At 49.3% G+C, this 21579-nt stretch overlaps 1 protein-coding gene and 1 long non-coding RNA gene across 2 annotated transcripts in view; one reads left to right on the top strand and one right to left on the bottom strand.

Moving 5' to 3' along the window:
* The window catches only part of LOC119847680 (sodium/potassium-transporting ATPase subunit alpha-2), a 33611-nt gene extending 29447 nt beyond the window's left edge, over window positions 1–4164 (bottom strand). The window contains exon 1 of the mRNA XM_038382632.2: window positions 4005–4164. Coding sequence (XP_038238560.1) covers window positions 4005–4016 — 12 coding nt within the window. The 5' untranslated portion in view covers window positions 4017–4164. The remainder of the gene's footprint in view (window positions 1–4004) is intronic.
* Window positions 4165–4849: 685 nt separating this feature from the next.
* Window positions 4850–21113, top strand: LOC122457352. The gene is made up of 3 exons (XR_006276858.1): window positions 4850–4863; window positions 8277–8286; window positions 20129–21113. It is a non-coding gene; the product is annotated as an uncharacterized LOC122457352 (long non-coding RNA).
* The last annotated feature ends 466 nt before the right edge of the window (window positions 21114–21579 follow it).

Here is a 21579-nt window from a genome sequence, read left to right as displayed (position 1 = left end):
TTGGGGAGCTTACATGCACCTGCACCATGCCCAAGGTACAGAGCTGGACTGTACCAGGACTCCTGGGTTCTGTTCCCACTTCTGTGACAGACTTGTAATGAGAATTTAAGCAAATCCCTGCATGACTCTGAGGCTTGGTTTCCCCAGCTGGAGGGGACCACATGGGGCACTGTGGGGTTTAATTAACATCTGCCGAGACTGCCAAGAGTCTCAAGGGGAGGGGGCTTGAGAAGGGTCCAGCGCCCTTGATAGCATTTCCTTTCCCTCACCCCTGAGACTCTGGCAGCCAGAGCCTGACCTATGATGGAGTTTGGATCCGAATTCCCACCTGAGCCCTGTCCACTGTGCCTTTCCATAGATCTCCTCTAAGCCAATGATTCCCGGGGATGGGGGGGTCAAGACGTGACCCTGTGGCTCATCTACCCCATCCTCCCTCCTGCATCTCTTTCTAGCTGGCATCTTTTGGCAGGCAAGTGCCATACCTGGGGTGGCTGCACAGAGAGTTGTGAGTGAAGCACCAGACCCTGAGCTTTAGGGGCCACATCTGCCCAGCAGGAACTGTCTAAATTCCCCAAATCCTGTCCCAGCGGGCACTGGGCTCAACATGACCCTGGTGTGGAGTCTCTGAATGGGGGGGGATCACATTTCTTTTGGTCCCTCGACAGCCCCAGTCAGGAGTCTGTGGAGGAGCCTCCCCGAGGACACTGCAGTATGCTCATGTAATATTTCTTTTGCTGTGGCATCTGGCCTGCTGTCATTTTGAACAGTGCAATGAACTGGCTAGTGCATCTGTGCATGACTGCCTTCTCCTGGCTGGGATCCCAACTAATTAGCTGTGTGTCATAGGCCTCATACTGCTCCTAGGTAATGGGGATTCTCCTTTTGCTCAGAGGCTGTTTTGGAGCAGATGGATCGGAGTTCTGGTCCTGCTGCGGATGTGAAGTTTTCAGAGGTGCCACAGAACACAGAAATGTGACAATTGGGGCAGTTCTCACAGAGAAATAACAGTGAAAAACTGCATCCTGCTTCATTTACGTTTCCTCTGACCCCAAAAGCATCACCAGAGCAACAGCTGTGAAATCTCTTCTTGCAAGATGCTGTATCAATGCAAGATGTTGTTATTCAGTATTTATGTAGCTTTTCAAAAAATGGATGGTTTTGCCATGGAAAATTTTGATGAAAACAGGCCAAAAATTCCTTTTCAACTACATTTTCCATGGGAAAATCACCTTTTTGCACCAGAAATTCAAATAATGAAAAATGAGCTCAGAAAAGGGGAATAAGTGCTTTCTTGGCCAAAATATTTCAGTTTTCAGGTTTTTTCAACAGAAAACGGCCAGAAAATGCCAGGCAAGCCTACTCTTTGCACAAAAAATTATATTGAGTCAAAAAGCCGATTTTCCGCTGAAAATAAATTTCACCAGAAAATTTTCAGCCATCCCTAATTATTGTAGCTAGAGCTAGTCACAGGGCAAACCTCTTCAAAGGGCTCCGGATAATAAAAGAACGATAAATGCTATTGCAGGCTCTGATCCTGTGCTGAACTCTGTGCAGGCAGTTCTATGCACCCACATGCAGACCAGGTTCTATCCCCTAGGCAGCACTTATTGTAGGATTATGACCACTCTTAGCTCTGTATGTTTCCTATGCATGTCTCCTTGCTGTCCCCCCATTCTGAGTGCTTCCTGTGGGCACAGGAAATTGTTTTCCCCATTGAAGCTGTTTAAAGAGAAGAGTTATTTTTCAGGCACTGTGGTTTTCACTCTCCCTTCTGTGTAAGATTATTGCTTGGCTGTAAAAATACTATTAAAATAACCCTTCTGCGAACAGCTCTTTGCCCCTCCATGGTGCCTTCCACTTGGGAACTTCAAAGGTGAATGAAAATTGTAATAAACCTGTGATCATCTGGGAACTTCCCAGCTATGGGGGTTCAGAAGCACAGCAGGGATGGAACCCATACCTTCCAAGGCATAGCCCCCCTGCCATCTGAGCCAGAGGCGAATCTCCACAAGCACTATAGGATCTAGGATACACAACTGATCAATTCTGGATCCACCCACCAGAGGGAGACATACACATTAGCCAGTTGGTGACACTGAAGTGAAGTGGCTTGCCCAAGGTCACGCCATAAGTCAGTGACAGGATTGGGAACAGAACCCAGGAGTCCTGACAGTGCTGCTATACCCACTAGATTCCACTCTCTCCTAGAGCTGGAGACAGAACCCAGGAGTCCTGACAACCAGATCCCTGCTCTGATCACTAGACCCCCATTCACCTCCCCTGGGACCAGAACCAGGAGTCCTGACTGCCAGTTCCCTAGTCTACGCACTGCCTTTCTAAACTGTCACTTCATCAATCCTTCTTCTAAACACTGTTTGCTGTACCGTACTTTCCCCATGTTTTCTTTCAGGTTCCTGTGAGTCGTGTGTTAGGAGCAGTGTATAAATCTAGTTAATGAATTCATGCTCCATCCCTAGCTCCACAAAAGTTCCCAGGTTCTGGCACTTCCCACAGATCTGGCCGTTCTACATACATAAATAAATCAACCCGCTCTGCAGTTGAGCTTCTGGGGAACTAATTAGCAAAGCAGAGCGAGGAGTTTGCCATTGCAGGTTGGAGGAATTCTGTTCTGCGTTTCAAGGGATTTAGGGCACATGCCCCTCTCCCCTCAAACTACCCCACAATGCTGCAAAGCCCACCCGCGATAATGCAAGGAGGGTTTGACGGCTGGGCTGGATTGCTCCTTCCGAAATGTCACTTGTGTCTCAACAGCGTTCAGGAAATCAAGGAGATTTAAGGGGCTGTGGAGTGGAGCCAGCTTGCAACAGTTGGATTATTTTTTAAACCAGCTGCAAAAAGTTCCTGAAGAACTGAAAACACCAGCGGGGAACCACACTTGATTCAAACAAACTTCCTGACTAAGCCAGCTCTCTGATCCCTGTGGTGGCATGCAGAGGACAGCTGAGCTGATTTTGCTTTTGGAATGCAACCTACGTCTCCAAATAATCCCCGGGGCCAATGCCCCGGCCAACTCCTTCACCCCCAACTGGAGTCTGACCCAGCCCTGGTGAGGGGGCTGTTTACCCAGCAGTCACATTGTTTGGTAAGTGATACCCTCCGTCGGATTGTTCGCCTGGTTGCAAAAATGTTTCCCTGCAGTGAAGGGGAGGGGGTGGATTGGAAATGGCAATTATGGAATGAGAGACCCGGCCCGGCGCAGCGGGGGGCCCGGCCCAGTGCTTAAGTCGTAATGAAAGAGGTGCCAGGGATCAAGCAAATTTTTACATTCATAATTGATGCAGCAAGCCCAGAGGTGCCGGGGCTCTGAACTGCCAAGCCCTGAGGTGCTGGGGCTCTGAACTGGCAAGCCCAGAGGTGCTGGGGCTATGGACTGCCAGGCCCAGAGGTGCCAGGGCTCTGAACTGCCAAGCCCAGAGGTGCCGGGGCTCTGAACTGCCAAGCCCAGAGGTGCAGGGGCTCTGAACTGCCAAGCCCTGAGGTGCCAGGGCTCTGAACTGCCAAGCCCTGAGGTGCCAGGGCTCTGAACTGCCAAGCCCAGAGGTGCTGGGGCTCTGAACTGCCAAGCCCAGAGGAGCAGGGGCTCTGAACTGCCAAGCCCTGAGGTGCTGGGGCTATACACTGCCAGGCCCAGAGGTGCCGGGGGTCTGAACTGCCAAGCCTAGAGGTATCAGCACTCAGCCCTGGCACATATTAAGCACTGGCCCTGCCTGCCCTCCAGACTGCACAAACAAGCCCCAGAAAGGTACATCCCCACGTTCCCCCTCGTTTGTTGCTGCTTCACTCCTGTCTCAAACTTTGAAGCTCTCCAGTCCCTCGTTCCCCAGTCACGTAGCTGAGGGCAAACTCCGTCTACCCACTTCTCCTTCAGGGAATGTGGCGTTTAGTTTAGGTTCGTTTACCTGCTTCTTTTTCTACCACAGCAGCACTGTCAAAGCCATTCCCAGCACGAGCCCCTTAAAACTCACTCAAAGCGCCCTACTCACCCCTTTCCCCATCTTCGTCAGCCCGGGGTGCCGGGGGATGGATAGAAGGAATGCAGGAGGAGAAAAGGAAAAATCAGTCGATAGAGGAAACTTCCCAGCTTTCTTTAAATAGCTCCCTCCTTCACCCCTCTCCTTCTCTGGACAGGGTCACTTGTTGAAACAGGATACTGGGTCAAGAAAAACTCCACCCTCCTCCCACCCCTTTCTCTCACCCCCCCCCACCCCGAAGCCTTGTGTCCCTGCTCCGCTAGCTGGGGAGAATCCGGGGCCAGCAATGTGCTGAGCAATGTCATGATATACACAGCCCGCCCCCCACCCCCTGCGTCTGTCTGTTGGCTGTAAGGCAGAGCTCTGTTTGGGAAGTCAAAGGTCTGCATCAAGTCCCCCTGGACTCCAGCTGACTGTGATAAATGAAATGCTCCAGCCTCCACACTCGGGGGCTTAGTCGGGGCTTTTTATGCGCTTCCCGAGAGGAACAGATGTGGGTTTGTTTGCAGAGTTTGGGTTATAGGTCTCTGTGAGATGTGGGGCGCGCGGAACGCATGAAATGGACGATGCACTAAGTCTAGGTCTATCCTTCCACCAGCATTTTATCTGTCCATCTACCCCGCTCCCCACACACCCATCTCTTCCTCTATCAGCTGTACACCCCTCTCGGGCGATCCCCTAGCGCTGTGTTTTACTGGGATGGTTATAGGTAAATACACAGGCAGCGCTCATGTCGCCTCTCCGTCTCTGGTGCCGTTGTCGCAGTGGCCCGGAGCGGCCCCTGAGGCTGGGAATGGCTCGGGGACTTGGCCCAGGCTCTGGTGCCGTCTACGCTGCGCTGTGACTGGCTGTGGGGAGCTGCTCAGCTGCTGTCTGGGCTGCCCCGCTGGGCGGACACCAAATCAAAGACCCTGTTCTGCCAACGTCGGAGCCAGGCTGGTCTGCTGGATGTGGCGCAGTGGGGGGAATCAGGACTCCCAGGTTCTACTCATGGCTCTGCTTCTGCTTTGGGCAGTCCCCTGCATGCTCCATGCCTCAGTTTCCCCCGATGCCATACAGGGAGAGTCAGGGGTTTAGTCCATGCCTGTGTATGAAGAGCCCTGTGCTGGTAGCTGCTAGTGAAAGTGTGAGGGCTGTTATCTCTCCCCACCCCACGGCCGAAGCCCCTTCTCTGCAGGTGGCTCTTATCACAGATGGACCAGCCACTCTGGAGGCACAGGCTGGCTCAGGATACAGAGAGCCCTCACTGCTCAGGGGAGACCAATCAGAAAACATCAGCACCCAAGTGGAGTGGGGTTGCAGCGTCTGAAGGGTACAGAGTATTGAGGACTGTCCTCGAATTGCAAGCTATCCCTTTAACAGTGTGGAGCGTGAGGGTGAGGGGTTCCTGGTCCTGCTTGCAGGTTAGGGGCCTTTGTAGGGAAACCTGCAAATGGTGATGGGCAGTCAGGCTGGCCTGAACCAGCCTAGAGCATGGTGGGGTGAGTGGTGCCTCTTTTCCTTAGGGAGCAGCCTGCTTTGTCTATCACAAATTCCTCAACTTCAAGGCCAGAAGGGACCATCATGATCATTTAGTCCAATGTACTCAGACCTCAGTGGTTCAGGAGCCAAATTAGCGATCAGCATTACCCAACAGAGCCACAGCAGTGTGAATTCATGGTTTCATTTACTGTAGTACTATTCATATTTAAACAGTACGATGGGGAAATATTTAGTTTATATAGAATATTATTATATGATATATACATTATTATATATATGTATTATTCTCACAGCAAATAAGTTGATAACTTAGGGTCAGTTGATATCTTAATTGGTTAATAACTAGGGCCCTACCATATTCACAGTCCATTTTGGTAAATTTCACGGTCAGAGGCTTTTGAAAATCTTAAAGTTCATGGTTTCAGATATTTAAATCTGATATTTCATGGTGTTGCAACTGTGGGGATCCTGACCCAAAACAGGATCATGGGCAGGGGTTGCAAGGCTGTTGTAGGTTTCAGAGTAGCAGCCGTGTTAGTCTGTATTCGCAAAAAGAAAAGGAGTACTTGTGGCACCTTAGAGACTAACAAATTTATTAGAGCATAAGCTTTCGTGAGCTACAGCATCCGATGAAGTGAGCTGTAGCTCACGAAAGCTTATGCTCTAATAAATTTGTTAGTCTCTAAGGTGCCACAAGTAAGGCTGTTGTAGTGGGGGTCATGGTATTGCCACCCTGACTTCTGTGCTGCCTTTAGAGATGGACAGCTGGAGAGCAGTGGCAGCTGGCTGGGTGTCCAGTTCCGAAGGCAGCCCTGCCGCCAGCAGCACCACAGAAGTAAGGGTGACAATACCATACATGCCACCCTTACTTCTGTGCCGCTGACTTCAGAGCCGGGCAGCTGGTGAGTGGCAGCTGCTGGCCAGGAGCCCAGCTCTAAAGGAAGAGCTGCCCCCAGCAGCAGCGACGGTGGCATGGTGTGGCATTGCCACACTTACTTCTGCACTGCTGCTGGGGGTGGGACTGACCCAGCTCCGGGGTGCCCCCAGCCCCTGCCCTGCCCCTCCCCAGTGCTTGGAGATTAAAAAGGCTTTGGGCTGGCTGCGTGGTCTCCCCTGGAGAGCAACCCCCTGGTCACGGCGCCCTGGGCAGTCGCCCACATCACCCACCCATAAGTTTGGTCCTGCCCCCGCTCAGAAAAGTGACAACTCCCCTCCCCACCATGCCACCCTCACTTCTGCACTGCTGCTGGTGGCAGTGCTTCCTTCAGAGCTGGGCGCCTGGCTGGCAGCCACCATTCTCTGGTCGTCCAGCTCTGAAAGCAGCACAGAAGTCAATAAAGGTGGCAATACTGCGACCCCCCTCCAATAGCCAGATTTCACAGGGGTGTTGCTGGCACCAAATGCCCGAGGCAGGCAACAGCTGGATTCATTGCCCGGTGTGCATCGCCCAATAATCACAACGGGGTGGAGAAGTAGAAAAGTTTATTTGAAGCTTCAAGCGGTACAGGGAGACAACAATCTCAAATCCTGCACACCAGTGCAAACAGTTACACATATTTTATACATTCATTCTTTAGCATGCTTATCCAATAGCAAGTGGTCCTAAGTATCCATATAGCCAATCCGGTATACCGGCCAGTTCCCCTTTTTCCTCTTATCATCCATTCCCCCATATATGGAGTTGTTTGTTCAGCACTATCTAACATTCCTGTCCTGAAAAAAGAAAAGGAGTACTTGTGGCACCTTAGAGACTAACAAATTTATTTGAGCATAAGCTTTCGTGAGCTACAGCTCACTTCATCGAAAGCTTATGCTCAAATAAATTTGTTAGTCTCTAAGGTGCCTCCAGTACTCCTTTTCTTTTTGCGAATACAGACTAACACGGCTGCTACTCTGATTCCTGTCCTGCTTGACCTAATCTTGCTCCAGCTAGTCTGTGCCTGCAATACACTGTTACAAATCTCTCAGCCTGAAGGCTGTGAGTATCTCCAGGCAGAAAAGGGAAGGAGGGGGGGCCATCTGGGCCTAGAGCGAGGGGTCTTCATCGACACTTGTGGTCTTCCATCCCCTTGAGTTACCTAGTGGCCATGCCCGGTGTCCCCAACAACTCCCTCCTTTGAGAATACTCAACAGCCTTGTCTCTGAGTTTTCTCACTTGGGCTCTTATCTTTTTATAAGGGGACTTTGCATAAGCACTTTGTGGTAGCCCTGAAGGAAATGCATTACCATGTTTTTTACAAGGGCTCTCACACATAATATTGCACAACATAACACCATTAGTACGATTAAGACAGGAAGAAAACTTTTTAACAACAGACTAAATAAACCACCAAGCCAAGATGATAAACCCCAGCCTCAAAACAAGGTTTGCAACCAATCACCCTCGGGGGCAGTGTAAGCAGCCTGTGCTCCGGCTCGGGCATGGGCCTCAGCCTGTACCACCTTATCATAAATCTCATAACTGCTGTCATTTACATATACACAACATCGGGACCTGACAAGGGCACAAACACCCCCTTGGGATGCCAAAAGATAGTCCAAGGCCAGCCTGTTTTGGAGGGAATACGTTCTGAGCTGCTGTACCTCCTTATTTAATATTACTACTGCTGACCCTAGATCACAAATCGAGTCCTCCAATTCTAAGGCTACTTTTTCAAGCACCATTTGAAGCCTTACAATATAGCGGCCTATGCATGCTATGGCTGGCCCGGTAATCAGTGGCACAATTCCCAGTATGGAGCACCCTGTAAGCTTTTCAGTTGTGAGGGGATTCTCAGCATTGCCCTCCAAGGCCGCATTGAGTCGCCACAGGGTCTCTTCTCGTGACTCAACAGAGGTATCTCGGGCATTCCTAATCTTTCCTTTGGGCAGTGTGGTGGATATTGAAAGATGAGGAACTCCATAAGCTATATAACAGCTACCTGTCCAATTGGCTGGCAATACCTTGTAAGCCTTTCGGCCACGTACAAAATAGTGGCCCTGTAGGGCCCAGTAAGGACTGTTTCTTAGAGGGATTCCTGGGATACTTAAGGCCGCTTTTCCAAACAATTCATATGCCCCTAGGGGGGCTTCCCATCCTCCCGAGTGGGTACAAGGGGGGGTATTCCTAATTGTGCCGTTCAAATTGCACTCACCGTAAGGACCGCTGCAAACCCACCATTGGCCTGCTATAGTGGAAATATTAACTGAACGACAATTTATATTTCCTGACCCTCCTTTTGTGGAAGGATCATTCGTAAAAGTTTCCCCAAAAGGGGAGGAACCATTACATCCACACTATTGACCTCCCCTCTCGGTTCTTATCCAATATCCATCGGCCCACTGTGTAATAACAGAGGAGCTCCTTCCCACAGGACGCCTATAGTGATCAGATTGGTTTCGGGTAAAACAAAACACTCCCTCACTGAGCCCTGCAACTGAATACTCCTGATCCTGGTAGGTAGCTTACTGCAAAGAGATCTTATCCCAGAACGGTGAGTCCGTTCGATTTCTACTTTCCTGCTCTTTGGTGGCAGCTAATTCTGCTAGGGTTAAGGGCAGCATGACAAGGGGCACTCCTGTTCTGGGAGAAAGTGGAGTCGGAGCACACACCCAGCAATCAGTTTGATTTGTTAAAGTAGCAACATGGTGCGCAAGTAAAACAAAGGAATTATGTTCCCGATATGCACAGTTTAGAAATAACAGCATAGAAAATAACAGGGTTACATGATTAATTATTACCGGGGTCCTCCCGGTCCAGGGTTTCCAGTTTCTGAGTGGGCCCATTTTGACGTTAAGGTGCCCGCTGTTTGTGTCTCTTAAACAGTAACTTTAGCCCGAGATCGTCACTAGATGAGGAGTCAACGAGGTGGACGGTCCACTGCTCTGCTGATGAAGGGGTGGGTACTGCCTTCAGACGCGAGTGATGGATCCAGTTCTTGTGTCCCTCGACCTTTGCCGCCGTATGGGAGATCAGCAGGACAATGTAGGGTCCTTTCCACTTTTCCTGGAGAGGCTCGTCTTTCCAGGTGCAAACAAGCACAGAGTCGCCGGGCTGCAAGGAATGGATGGGAGAGTCCAGGGGAAGAGGCTGGGAGTCTTTAGTATACCTGTGAAGAGACAAGAGAACAGCAGACAGGGAACACAGACAAAAAACCATTACCCAGCTCCCACTCCCCTGACAGAACCGGTGTGCCATTCATAGGCCATACCCTCCCAAACATAATTTCAAAGAGACTAAGCCCTAATCTACCCTTTGGGAGAGTGCGGATGTGGAGCAGGACGAGGGGTAAGGCATGAGACAATCGCAGGGAGGCTTCTTGGCACACTTTTGAAAGATGTCGTTTAAGGGTCTGATTGGTACGCTCTACTACGCCGCTGGCTTGTGGTCTCCAGGGCGTCTGGAGTTTCCAGGGGATCTGCAAGGCATTCGAGATGCTTTGGGCAATCTTTGATGTGAAATGTGTCCCGTTGTCAGATTCCATCCACTGGGGAAGTCCGAAGCGAGGAATGACCTCCTTAACAAACTTAAGGGCCACCGTCCTGGCAGTGCAATTGCAGCATGGGAAGGCTTCTGGCCATCCGCTGAATCGATCCACTAAGACAAGGAGATATTTGTACCCTGGGGTCCGAGGAAACTCAGTAAAATCTATTTGCCACACCCGCCCGGGGCCCAGAGTGGGTTCCAGAGCAGCGGGTGGCCCTGGATGTCCTGGTTGGGGGTTATTCTTTTGACAGACTAAGCAGTCCGCCTGTACCTGGGTAGCCAGGGGTCGGAGTCCAGAAGTTATAAAGTATTTTCCCATCAGTTGGATAAGTGCTTCCCTGCCAGCATGAGTGGTTTGATGTAATTTCTGTAACACTGGCTGGATCAGGCCCCTCGGTAGAAGGACCTTCCCTTCCAGGGAATGGAGCCATCCCTCCTTTTTCTGGAGACCGAGTTTGTCAATTAGCTGTCTCTCCTCTCCAGAGTACTGGGGGGTTGGAAGCTCCCCCACAGATGGGATAAGGGCATGCATATGGGCATTCTCAGTCTGAGGGGATATCAGGGTGGCAGCATGCTTAGCCTCTCTATCAGCCCGGGCGTTACCCCGGCCACATCTTGATCTTCCCTTTGATGGGCTTTACAGTGTACCACCGCCACTTCTGAGGGGAGCTGTACGGCTTCTAGGAGCCGGAGGATTTGGGGCCCGTACTTGACTGGGGAGCCTTGAGCTGTCAGCATTCCCCTTTGCTTCCATTAGCCAGCATGACCATGTAGCACTCCAAAGGCATATTTTGAATCGGTAAAAACATTGACCCGCTTTCCTTTTGACAGTTCAAGCACACGGGTGAGGGCGACTAGTTCAGCCAGCTGGGCAGAGGTCCCAGTGGGCAAACCCTTGGCTTCCACAGTGTCATGGAGGGTTACGATAGCATAGCCCACTCTTCTTTGCCCATTTATCACAGTTATGCTACCATCAGTATACCACTCATGATCTACATTTAGGAGGGGTATATCTTTTAAGTCCGAGCGGCTAGAGTATTGGGCATCTATGATCTCTAAACAATCATGTTCCTGTTCCTCAGTCTCCGGTAAGAGAGTGGCGGGGTTAAGGGAGGGGCAAGACTGTAAGGTAACTTCAGAGTTCTCCAGAAGTTTAGCCTGGTACTTAGCCATCCGAGCCTGCGTGAGCCAAAGGCCTCCCTTTGCATCCAATAAGGCTCGGACCATATGAGGGATATATATCTGTATTGTCCCTCCCAAAGTTAGTTTCTCAGCTTCAGCCAGCATCAGGGCTGTGGCTGCAACTGCCCGCAGGCATGCTGGCCATCCCTTTGCCACTTATAGATTCATAGATTCATAGATACTAAGGTCAGAAGGGATCATTCTGATCATCTAGTCCGACCTCCTGCACAGCGCAGGCCACAGAATCTCACCCACCCACTCCTATGAAAAACCCCACCCATGTCTGAGCCACTGAAGTCCCCAAATCATGGTTCAAAGACTTCAAGGAGCAGAGAAGCCTCCCTCAAGTCAACCACGCCCCACGCTACAGAGGAAGGCGAAAAACCTCCAGGGCCTCTCCAATCTGCCCTGGAGGAAAATTCCTTCCCAACCCCAAACATGGCAACCAGCCAAACCCTGACCATATGGGCAAGATCCACCAGCCAGACACCCAGGAAAGAACCCTCTATAGCAACCCAGATCCCATCCATCCAATATCCCATCTCAGGGGATCTGGCCTACTTGGTCCAGCTGCTTAGAGAAATAGGCCATGGGACGTTTCCATGCTCCCAACAACTGTGTGAGCACTCCTAGGGCCACCCCCTTTCGTTCATGTACATACAGCTGAAATGGCTTAGTGAGATCCGGGAGGCCCAGAACCGGAGCTTCCATCAGCTTCCTTTTCAAGATTTTAAATGCCCTGTCAGCCTCTGGGGTCCAATAGAAGGGGTCATGATCTGCTCCTTTTACACAATCATACAGGGGTCTAGCCCACAGTCCAAATTCCAGGATCCATATCTGACAGAACCCCACCATGCCCAGGAAGGCTCTGAGGCGTTTACGATTAATGGGAACGGGAACCTGGCAGACAGCCTCCTTCCTCTCATTGGAAAGCTGACGCTCCCCCTGCCTGTACTTTGAAAGCAGCCAAATCCATAGGGTTAAAGGGCACATGGGTATAGACCTGCATAGTCGTGGCCGGACGCTCACCCGTGCCAGTACGGGAGATCTTAGTCTCAGTAAGTAAAGGATATAAGCCCACTGTAGGGGCCCTATCAGGTGGGGGCATGGGGGCTGAAGGGGACACCGGACCTGCCATCACAGTTGGGGTGGAGGTCTGGGGACTAACTAGCCACTACCGAACCAGTCGGAGTCAAATTACATCGCTGTAAGACATCTGATCGATTACACAAAGCCAAAAACAAATGCGCGTACAGATGTTCATTCCATTTCCCAGTTCGCTGACAGAACAAAAGTAACTGGAGGATCGTATTGTAATTAATTGACCTTCCTGGTGGCCACCACTCCTGGTCCTCTAGTTGATATTGAGGCCAGTCAACTGTACAGTATCGTTTTAATTTATTCTTAGTCATCGGATCTGATCCAAATACCTTCCAATTTGCTAGGATACACTCTAGGGGCATACACTGTGCCCTCCCTCCCGAGCTCTGTCCCTGTCCCATACCTACAGGGTAACTCTGGGCGTCCCCAGGTTCAAAACAGAGCAGACAATCCGGATTTCAAAAGGTTCCTACCTTATCCGAAGGATCGGTTCCCCACCGTCGCCCGCAGCACTTCTCCACTTATCAGGCGCGTTGCACCGTTGTGCCCTATGGGGCCGATTGGGCTATGCCCCTCCGAGGCCCCCGGGAATAACACCGGTGTGCACTGGGCATTGGTCGGAGTCCTCACCCACCGGTCCCCGCAAGGGATCCGGGCAAGGCTTGTGTTGTAGCCTCTCGCCCACCCAGGGACACCAAAAACTGTTGCTGGCACCAAATGCCCGAGGCAGGCAACAGCTGGATTCGTTGCCCGGTGTGCATCGCCCAATAATCACAACGGGTGGAGAAGTAGAAAAGTTTATTTGAAGCTTCAAGCGGTACAGGGAGACAACAATCTCAAATCCTGCACACCAGTGCAAACAGTTACACATATTTTATACATTCATTCTGTAGCATGCTTATCCAATAGCAAGCGGTCCTAAGTATCCATATAGCCAATCCGGTATACCGGCCAGTTCCCCTTTTTCCTCTTATCATCCATTCCCCCATATATGGAGTTGTTTGTTCAGCACTATCTAACATTCCTGTCCTGCTTGACCTAATCTTGCTCCAGCTAGTCTGTGCCTGCAATACACTGTTACAAATCTCTCAGCCTGAAGGCTGTGAGTATCTCCAGGCAGAAAAGGGAAGGGGGGGGGCCATCTGGGCCTAGAGCGAGGGGTCTTCATCGACACTTGTGGTCTTCCATCCCCTTGAGTTACCTAGTGGCCATGCCCGGTGTCCCCAACAGGGGAGACCAGATTTCATATGTCTGACATGTTTTTCATGGCCGCGAATTTGGTAGGGCCCTATTAATAACTTAGGAAAAGCATCCTGATTGGTTAACAACTTAGATCAGTTAAAAGAATAGGAGTGGCACCTTAGAGACTAACAAATTTATTTGAGCATAAGCTTTCGTGGGCTAAAGCCCATTTCATTGGATGCATGCAGTGGAAAATACAGTAGGATGATACACCGGACCCTCGCTATAGCCTGGGGCTCAGGCTAGCGCGGTCCCGCGTTAACGCAGGGGATGCGTTGCCATGGATCCCAATTTAAATATTTAAATATAAATAAATAATGACACTGTGTTAATAATTAAATGACACTGTGTTAATATAATGGGCTGCAAAGATCCGCATAAGGCACATTAAAGAGACGCTTGCAGCTCAAGAGCTGCAATCTGAGCATCACTGATATAGTCTGATGTCCTGCACGTAACAGCCAGAGAACCCACCCACCCGCTCCACCACTCCACCAACCTCTGTCTGAGTTACTGGAGTCCTTGATTTAAAGATTTCAAGTTACAGAGAATCCCTCATTTACTACAGTTCAAACCAGCAAGTGACTGTGCCCCATGCTGCAGAGGAGGACGAGAAACCCCCAGGCCTCTGTCAGTCTGACCTGGGGGGAAATTCCTTCCTGACCCCAAATACGGCAACCAGTTGGCCCTGAGCGTGGGCTTCAGGTTACTGTGTGCTCCCATTCTGGGTTATGAGAATGAAAGTGGGGTTATATTGCAACCTGCGCAGATGGTATTTTTAGCTGTCTCTGGGTGTGTGCCACGAACATAACAATGGGGTGATGGACTATGGAGGGCAGCCAGAGGGGAGGGGCACAGTTCTCATCCCAGCTAGTAGAGACAAGAGGGGTGAGGGCAGATGTGTGGGAAAAAGCCACACTTGGCAGCAATTCGCCTGAGCATCTCAAGGCTCTGCATGAACTCGGCCTCAAGGCCCTGCTTGGGGTGGGGGATGAGGAGCTCCAGTGTGCTTACCCTGTATTTCAAATGGGGAAATTGAGGCACAGAGGCAGGAAGTGACATGCCCAAGTGAGGCAGTGACAGAGCTGGCTATAGAATCCAGGAGTCCTGACTCCCAACTCATGCTCTAATCACTAGGCTTGCTGCCTCTCCAGCAAAGAAAGTGAGGTAGGGCTGCCATGCCTAGGGCAGCAGTCCTCTGTTAGTCCTGCACACCATGTGAATGTTATCATCAAAGCAGAAATGGGTTTGCTGGGTCTGCTGGTGCATGCACCCGGCCTGCCATCCTCATGCAGCGCAGCGAAGCCTTAGCTGGGTCAGTACACTAAGCAGGCACAGCCGGGAAGGCACCCTGGGGCAGGAAGGAGCAGTCAGCAGGGGCCGGATCTGCAGCCTTAGAGGAATTGCTTTTTTAAAGCAGCTCTTTCTTTACTGCCTTTGGGCTCTAGTCCTTCCCAAAGCAACTCAGCCCGTGATGGCCACAGGCAGGGACTCCCACTCAGAGAAACGAGCACTGAGAAAACGACACCGATTTACTGGAATGGGTTTAGAAACTAATGCCGTTAAATCGGTGTCAATCTCTCCTCCCCCCGTTTTGGTTTAAGAGCGCCAGTCTTAGAGGGCATGTCTACACTACAGTGCTGCTTCCGTGCAGCTGCACCACACAGGAGAGCGCTTTCTCCCACCAGCATCATTACTCCACCTCGGCGAGAAGCAGAAGCGATGTCTGCGGGAGACTGTGTATAGATGGCTTTTTTATACCTCTGAGCAACGTATGCTAGATTGACTTCCGCGGTAGTGTAGACTGCCCCAAGAACCCTTCCCCTGAAACAGGAGCATGGATAGACGGGGAAGTGGGGCGGGAAGGCTCTGCGCTACAGCAGATTGAAACTGGTTTGGCTAAATCGGGACAGTTTTCTCGTGTAGACAAGGCTGGTGTCATTGAGCCTGAAATACAGAAATTGGGACTTTATCAGTGTGAAACACAGATGTGTTGCTTCCATAGGTGCCGTCCAACTCCTCTCCGATGCTTTCAGAGTTCAGAAGGGAGCCCCCGAAAGCAAGCAGGCACATTTCTCCGGCTTTAATTCCAACCCGGCTCCCCCGCTGCCCGGGGGAAGATTAGCCCCAGGAGCCTTGGAACTCGGCCTTTGCTTCCCAAATCTGGTTTTAATTTGTTTGCTTTTTAAATCCCCTCCAAGAATGACCCCCACTAAGTGTGGGGCTGGGATTTTCCATCCCTCAGCTGCACCATTTCTCTAAGGAGCTAAGGGCCACGCAGGGGAGCCAACAAGTTCCCAGTGCCGCATTACAAGGGGCTGGGAAGGTGGTGATGCCCTTTAAGAAGCCATGGTTAGTCTCAGGGCTGTGGTTCCCCTGTCTTGGGGTAGAGCCTTGTTATAAATATAAAGGGAAGGGTAACAACCTTTAGGTATGCAGTAATATAAAATTTCTTCTGGCCAGAGGTTATCTGTAAGGGGTTAAGAAGCTTAAATAACCTAGTTGGCACCTGATCACAAGGACCAATGGGGAAGGAAGATACTTTGAAATTTGGGGGGCAGGGGAGGCTTTGTTTGTGGGTTTTTTGTGGGTTTTTTTGGAGCCAGAGAGGGACCAGGGGCAGGAAAAACCATTTTTTAAAAGACTGACAAAAATAAGATTTAGGATTACAAAAATTGTAAGTAAAGCAAGAAAAAGCGTTAGATTATTTTTTGTTTTAGCTTATAAATTTTTCCTGTGCTAAGAGGGAGGTTTATTCCTGTTTTTTGTAACTTTAAATTTTGCCTAGAGGGGAATTTTTTGTGTTTTGAATTTGATTACCCTGTAAAGTTACCTTTTATTCTGATTTTACAGAGGTGCTTTTTTACTTTTTTTTCTTTATAATAAAGTTCTATTTTTTAAGAATTTGGTTTACCTATTTGGTTAGTATATTATTCTCAAGCCTCCCCAGGAAAGGGGGTGAAGAGGCTTGGGGGGATATCTTAGGGAAACAGGAACTTCAAGTGGTCCTTTTCCTGAATCTTTGTCTAACTCACTTGGTGGTGGCAGCTGTACCCATCGAAGAACAAGAAAGAATTTGTGCCTTGGAGAAGTTTTTAACCTAAGCTGGTAAAAATAAGCTTAGGGGTCTTTCATGTGGGTCCCCACATCTGTACCCTAAAGTTCAGAGTGGGGAGGGAACCCTGACATGGTGTTAGTGGTGGGATCATTTTGAACCAGAAGCACAAACCTCAGGATATTAAAAGGACTTTTTTTTTCTTTCGCTGCTTGGAAAGCAGGGAGGTGACATTTTTTTTCTTTTAGTTGAGAGCAGCTGAAGTTTTTTTTTCTCTGCCTCAGGGCAGAGTAGTTAAGTCCTTCAAGGGAATTCACAAGCTGTGGAGTTGTTGTTTTTTTCTAGCTCTCGGGTTAAGCTAGGCTAAGTGCAGAAAGGCTAGGATGACAGAAAGTGATGTCCAGAAAAAACTGGAATTAGCCAGATTTGAAGCTGAGGAAAGACAGAAGGAACATAAAAGACAGCTGGAACTCAGACAGATGGAGATTGATGCACAAGTGGCCAGACAAAAGGCTGCCCACAAGAGAGCTATGGAGGCCCAAAGGAAGGCCCAGAAGCATGCTCAGGAGGAGAGGGAAAGAGAGAGGAAGCATGACCTGTTATGGAGTTGAAGAGACAAAAGCCCTTCAGCTGCTGACTCCACTTCCCCAAAAATCCACAAATGGGAGTGACTATGTCCACAGTATGATGAATACAGTGATATTGCTTATTATTTCATCACCTTTGAAAGACTGTGCACCCTCCATACAAATCCTGACGGTCACAAGATGACCACACTGGTAGCAAAATTAACTGGAAGAGCTCTGGACATATTCAACAAGATGCCTATTGAGGATGCTTCTGGCTATGGTAAATTTAAGGATTTGGTTTTAAAACAATTTCAAATTACACCTGAAACTTACAGAGTAAAATTTAGAGCCTTTAAGAGAAGGCCTGGACTAAGTAATGTGGCTTATATAAACAAGATGAAGGATCTGTTAAATAAATGGGTCAAAGGAAGGGTTGTAACTAGCTTTGAAGGAATGTGTGATTTGGTTGTACAGGAGCAGTTCCTGACTATGACCAATAATAAAGTAAAACAGTGGTTATGGGATAAGAAAATGGACTCAGAAGAAAGTCTTGCTTCTTATGCTGATCAATACGAGCAGTCCTAGACCGCCAAAGAGGCAAGGAAAATTGGAACAAAACAGGTGGCATTAGCAGAAAGGAACAACCCTGGTCGCAGTTTGGGCAGATACCAGAAGGGGCACCCCGAGACCACACCATATCACCGCGGGCAGCCCAAGGCCCCACTGCACCCCAAGGAAAACCCCAGACACATTATTCTCCCACCACACCATTCTCCAGCAACTCACCTCGCCCCACTGATCAGTCAGCTGGGCGATGTTTTAAATGTAGTGAGCTGGGGCATGTAAAGGCCAACTGCCCCAAGAACCTCAACAGATTACAGTTCATTACACCGGGGTCACACCAAAGGTCCTCAGGCCCAGATGCCTTCCAGATACCCTCAGAGCGAAGGGAAACTGTGAGTGTGGGCAGGAAGAAGGTTATCGCATGAAGGGATACTGGAGCACAGGTGCCAGCTATCCACCAATCCTTAGTGGACCCCAACTTAATCAACCCAGAAGTCTAAGTGACTATTCAACCCTTCAGGTCAAACTCTTTTGACTTGCCTACAGCCAAGTTGCCTGTCCAGTACAAGGGCTGGTCAGGAATGTGGACTTTTGCAGTCTATGATGATTATCCCATTCCCATGCTGCTGGGGAAAGACTTGGCCAATCATGTGAAGCTAGCTAAGAGGGTGGGAATGGTCATCCACAGCCAGGCTAAGCAAGCCTTCACACCTAGCTCTGTTCCAGAAACTTCTACAAGGGCTTAATCTGTGTTACCAGAGACCCAGACTGAGGTGGTGGAACCGGACCCTATGCCAACGTCTGTGACAGCAGTAGTTGATCCAGTTGCAGAGACCCAGCCAGAGCCAGGCCCAGAACTGGAACTGGCGGAGCCACCAGCACAAGAACCATTGCCAGCACTGAGTCCAGCGCGTGCAACCCCGTCTACAGCTCCAACACCAGAGGGCACCATTGAGCCTGCCCTGGCAGCATTAGATAACTCTACACAAGAGGCTCAGCCAAGCCTGAAACATCCCATAATGCACCAGCGGAGAGCGGTTCACAGTCAACAGAAACAGCCCCATCACCTGCATCGCTTCCTGAGAGACCAAGCCCAAGTCCACAATCCAGTAAGAAACTAATGTCTCCAGCATCAAGGGAATAGTTCCAGGCTGAGCAGAAAGTGGATAAGAGCCTCCAGGGAGCTTGACCGGCAGCACAAAGCAACCCACCACCTCTCAGCTCTTCTAATTGATCCCAGTTTGTTGTAGAAAGAAGACTCTTATACAAGAAAACTTTTTCTGGTGGGCACCAGGAAGTCTGGCGTCCTCAGAGACAGTTGGCAGTTCCAACTAAGAACTGGGTAAAGCTCTTAAGCTTAGCCCATGATCATCCTAGTGGCCATGCTGGGGTGAACAGAACCAAAAACAGTTTGGGGAAGTCCTTCCACTGGGAGGGAGTGGGCAAGGACGTTTCTACTTATGTCCAGTCTTGTGAGGTGTGCCAAAGAGTGGGAAAAGCCCAAGACCAGGTCAAAGCCCCTCTCCAGTCACTCCCTGTAATTAAGGTTCCATTTCCACAAGTAGCTGTAAATATTCTGGGTCCTTTCCCAAAAAAGACACCCAGAGGAAAGCAGCACATACTGACTTTCATGGATTTTGCTACCCGATGGCCAAACGCAGTAGCTCTAAGCAACACCAGGTCTAAAAGTGTGTGCCAGGCATTAACCAACATTTTTGCCAGGGTAGGTTGGCCCTCCGACATCCTTACAGATTCGGGAACTAATTTCCTGACAGGGACCATAAAAAGCCTTTGGAAAGCTCATGGGGTGAACCACTTGGTTGCCACCCCTTACCACCATCAAACAAATGGCCTGGTGGAGAAGTTTAATGTAACTTTGGGGGCCATAATATGTTAATTCCTAAATAAGCTCTCCAATGATTGGAACCTAGTGTTGCAGCAGTTGCTCCTTGCCTACAGAGCTATACCACATCCCAGTTTAGGGTGTTCACTATTTAAACTTGTGTATGGCTGCGATGTTAAGGGGCCATTATAGTTGGTGAAGCAGCAATGGGAGGGGTTTACACCTTCTCCAGGAACTAACATTCTGAACTTCGTAAAGAACCTACATAACACCCTTCAAAACTCTCTGAAGCTCTTGCTAAAGAAAACCTAGAGGATGCTCAAAAAGAGCAAAAATCCTGGTATGATAAGCATGCCAGAGAGCGTTCCTTCAAAGTAGGGGACCAGGTCATGGTCTTAAAGGCGCTCCAGGCCCATAAGATGAAAGCATCGTGGGAAGGGCCATTCATGGTCCAAGAGCACCTGGGAGCTGTTAACTATCTCCTAGCATCCCCCACCTCCAACCGAAAGCCTAAGGTGTACCATGTTAATTCTCTAAAGCCCTTTTATTCCAAAGAATTAAAACTAAGTCAGTTGACAGTCCAAGGAGGAGATGACGCTGAGTGGCCTGAAGGTGTCTACTACGAAAAAAAAGTAATGGTGGTGTGGAAGAAGAGAACCTCTCCATGACTCTTGGGCGTATGCAGCGACAGCAGATCCAGGAGCTGTGCACTAGCTACGCGCCGATGTTCTCAGCTGCCCTTGGACTGACTGAACGGGCATACCACTCCCTTGACACAGGTAATGCTCATCCAATTAAAGCCCATTCATACCGGGTGACTCCTCAAGCCAAAACTGCTATAGAACGGGAAATCCAGGACATGCTACAGATGGGTGTAATCTGCCCCTCTAACAGTGCATGGGCATCTCCAGTGGTTCTAGTTCCCAAACCAAATGGGAAAATACGCTTTTGCGTGGACTACCGTAAACTAAATGCTGTAACTCGCCCAAACAACTGTCCAATGCTGTGCACAAATAAGCTATTAAAGAAACTGGGACAGGCCCAGTTCATCTTTACCTTAAACTTAACCAAGGGGTAGTGGCAAGTACTGCTGAATAAATCCGCCAAGAAAAGGTCAGCCTTCACCACCCATGTACATCTTTATAAATTTAATGTGCTCCCTTTCAGGCTGCAAAATGTACCCGCCACCTTTCAAAAACTTGTAAATAGTCTCCTAGAGGGATTGGAAAAATCTGCAGTTGCCTACCTTCATAATGTGGCCATCTTTTCTGATTCATGGGCAAAACACCTGAGCATCTGCAAAAAGTCTTTGAGTGCATAAGGAAGGCAAAACTAACTATTCAGGCTAAAAAGTGTCAAATAGGCCTAAACAAAGTGACTTACTTTGGACACCAGGTGGGTCAAGAAACCATCAACCCCCTACAGGCCAAAGTAAATGCTATTCAAAAGTGGCCTGTCCCAAAGTAAAAAAAAAACAGGTCCAATCCTTCTTAGGCTTGGCCGAATATTACAGGTGATTTGTACCGCACTATAGCCAAATCACCGCCCACCTACAAACCTAACCAAAAAAACTCAGCCAAACGCTGTTCAGTGAACTAAAAAGTGTCAAAAGGCCTTTAACCAGCTTAAAGCAACATTCATGTCTGACCCTTGCTAAGGGCCCCAGACTTTAACAAACCTTTCTTAATGTCATAAATATAAAGGGAAGGGTAAACAGCTTTAAAATCCCTCCTGGCCAGAGGAAAAACCTTTTCACCTGTAAAGGGTTAAGAAGCTAGGATAACCTCGCTGGCACCTGACCAAAATGACCAATGAGGAAACAAGATACTTTCAAAGCTGGAGGGGGGAGAAACAAAGGGTCTGGGTCTGTCTGTGTGATGCTTTTGCTGGGGACAGAACAGGAATGGAGTTTTAGAATTTAGTAAGTAATCTAGCTAGATATGCGTTAGATTCTGATTTCTTTAAGTGGCTGAGAAAATAAGCTGTGCTGAATGGAATGGATATTCCTGTCTTTGTGTCTTTTTGTAACTTAAGGTTTTGCCTAGAGGGATTCTCTGTGTTTTGAATCTAATTACCCTGTAAGT

Source organism: Dermochelys coriacea, chromosome 24 (genome assembly GCF_009764565.3).
Source record: "Dermochelys coriacea isolate rDerCor1 chromosome 24, rDerCor1.pri.v4, whole genome shotgun sequence".
Classification (NCBI taxonomy): domain Eukaryota; kingdom Metazoa; phylum Chordata; order Testudines; family Dermochelyidae; genus Dermochelys; species Dermochelys coriacea.
Note: the sequence above shows the minus strand (reverse complement) of the source record. Positions and strands in the feature narration are given on the sequence as shown.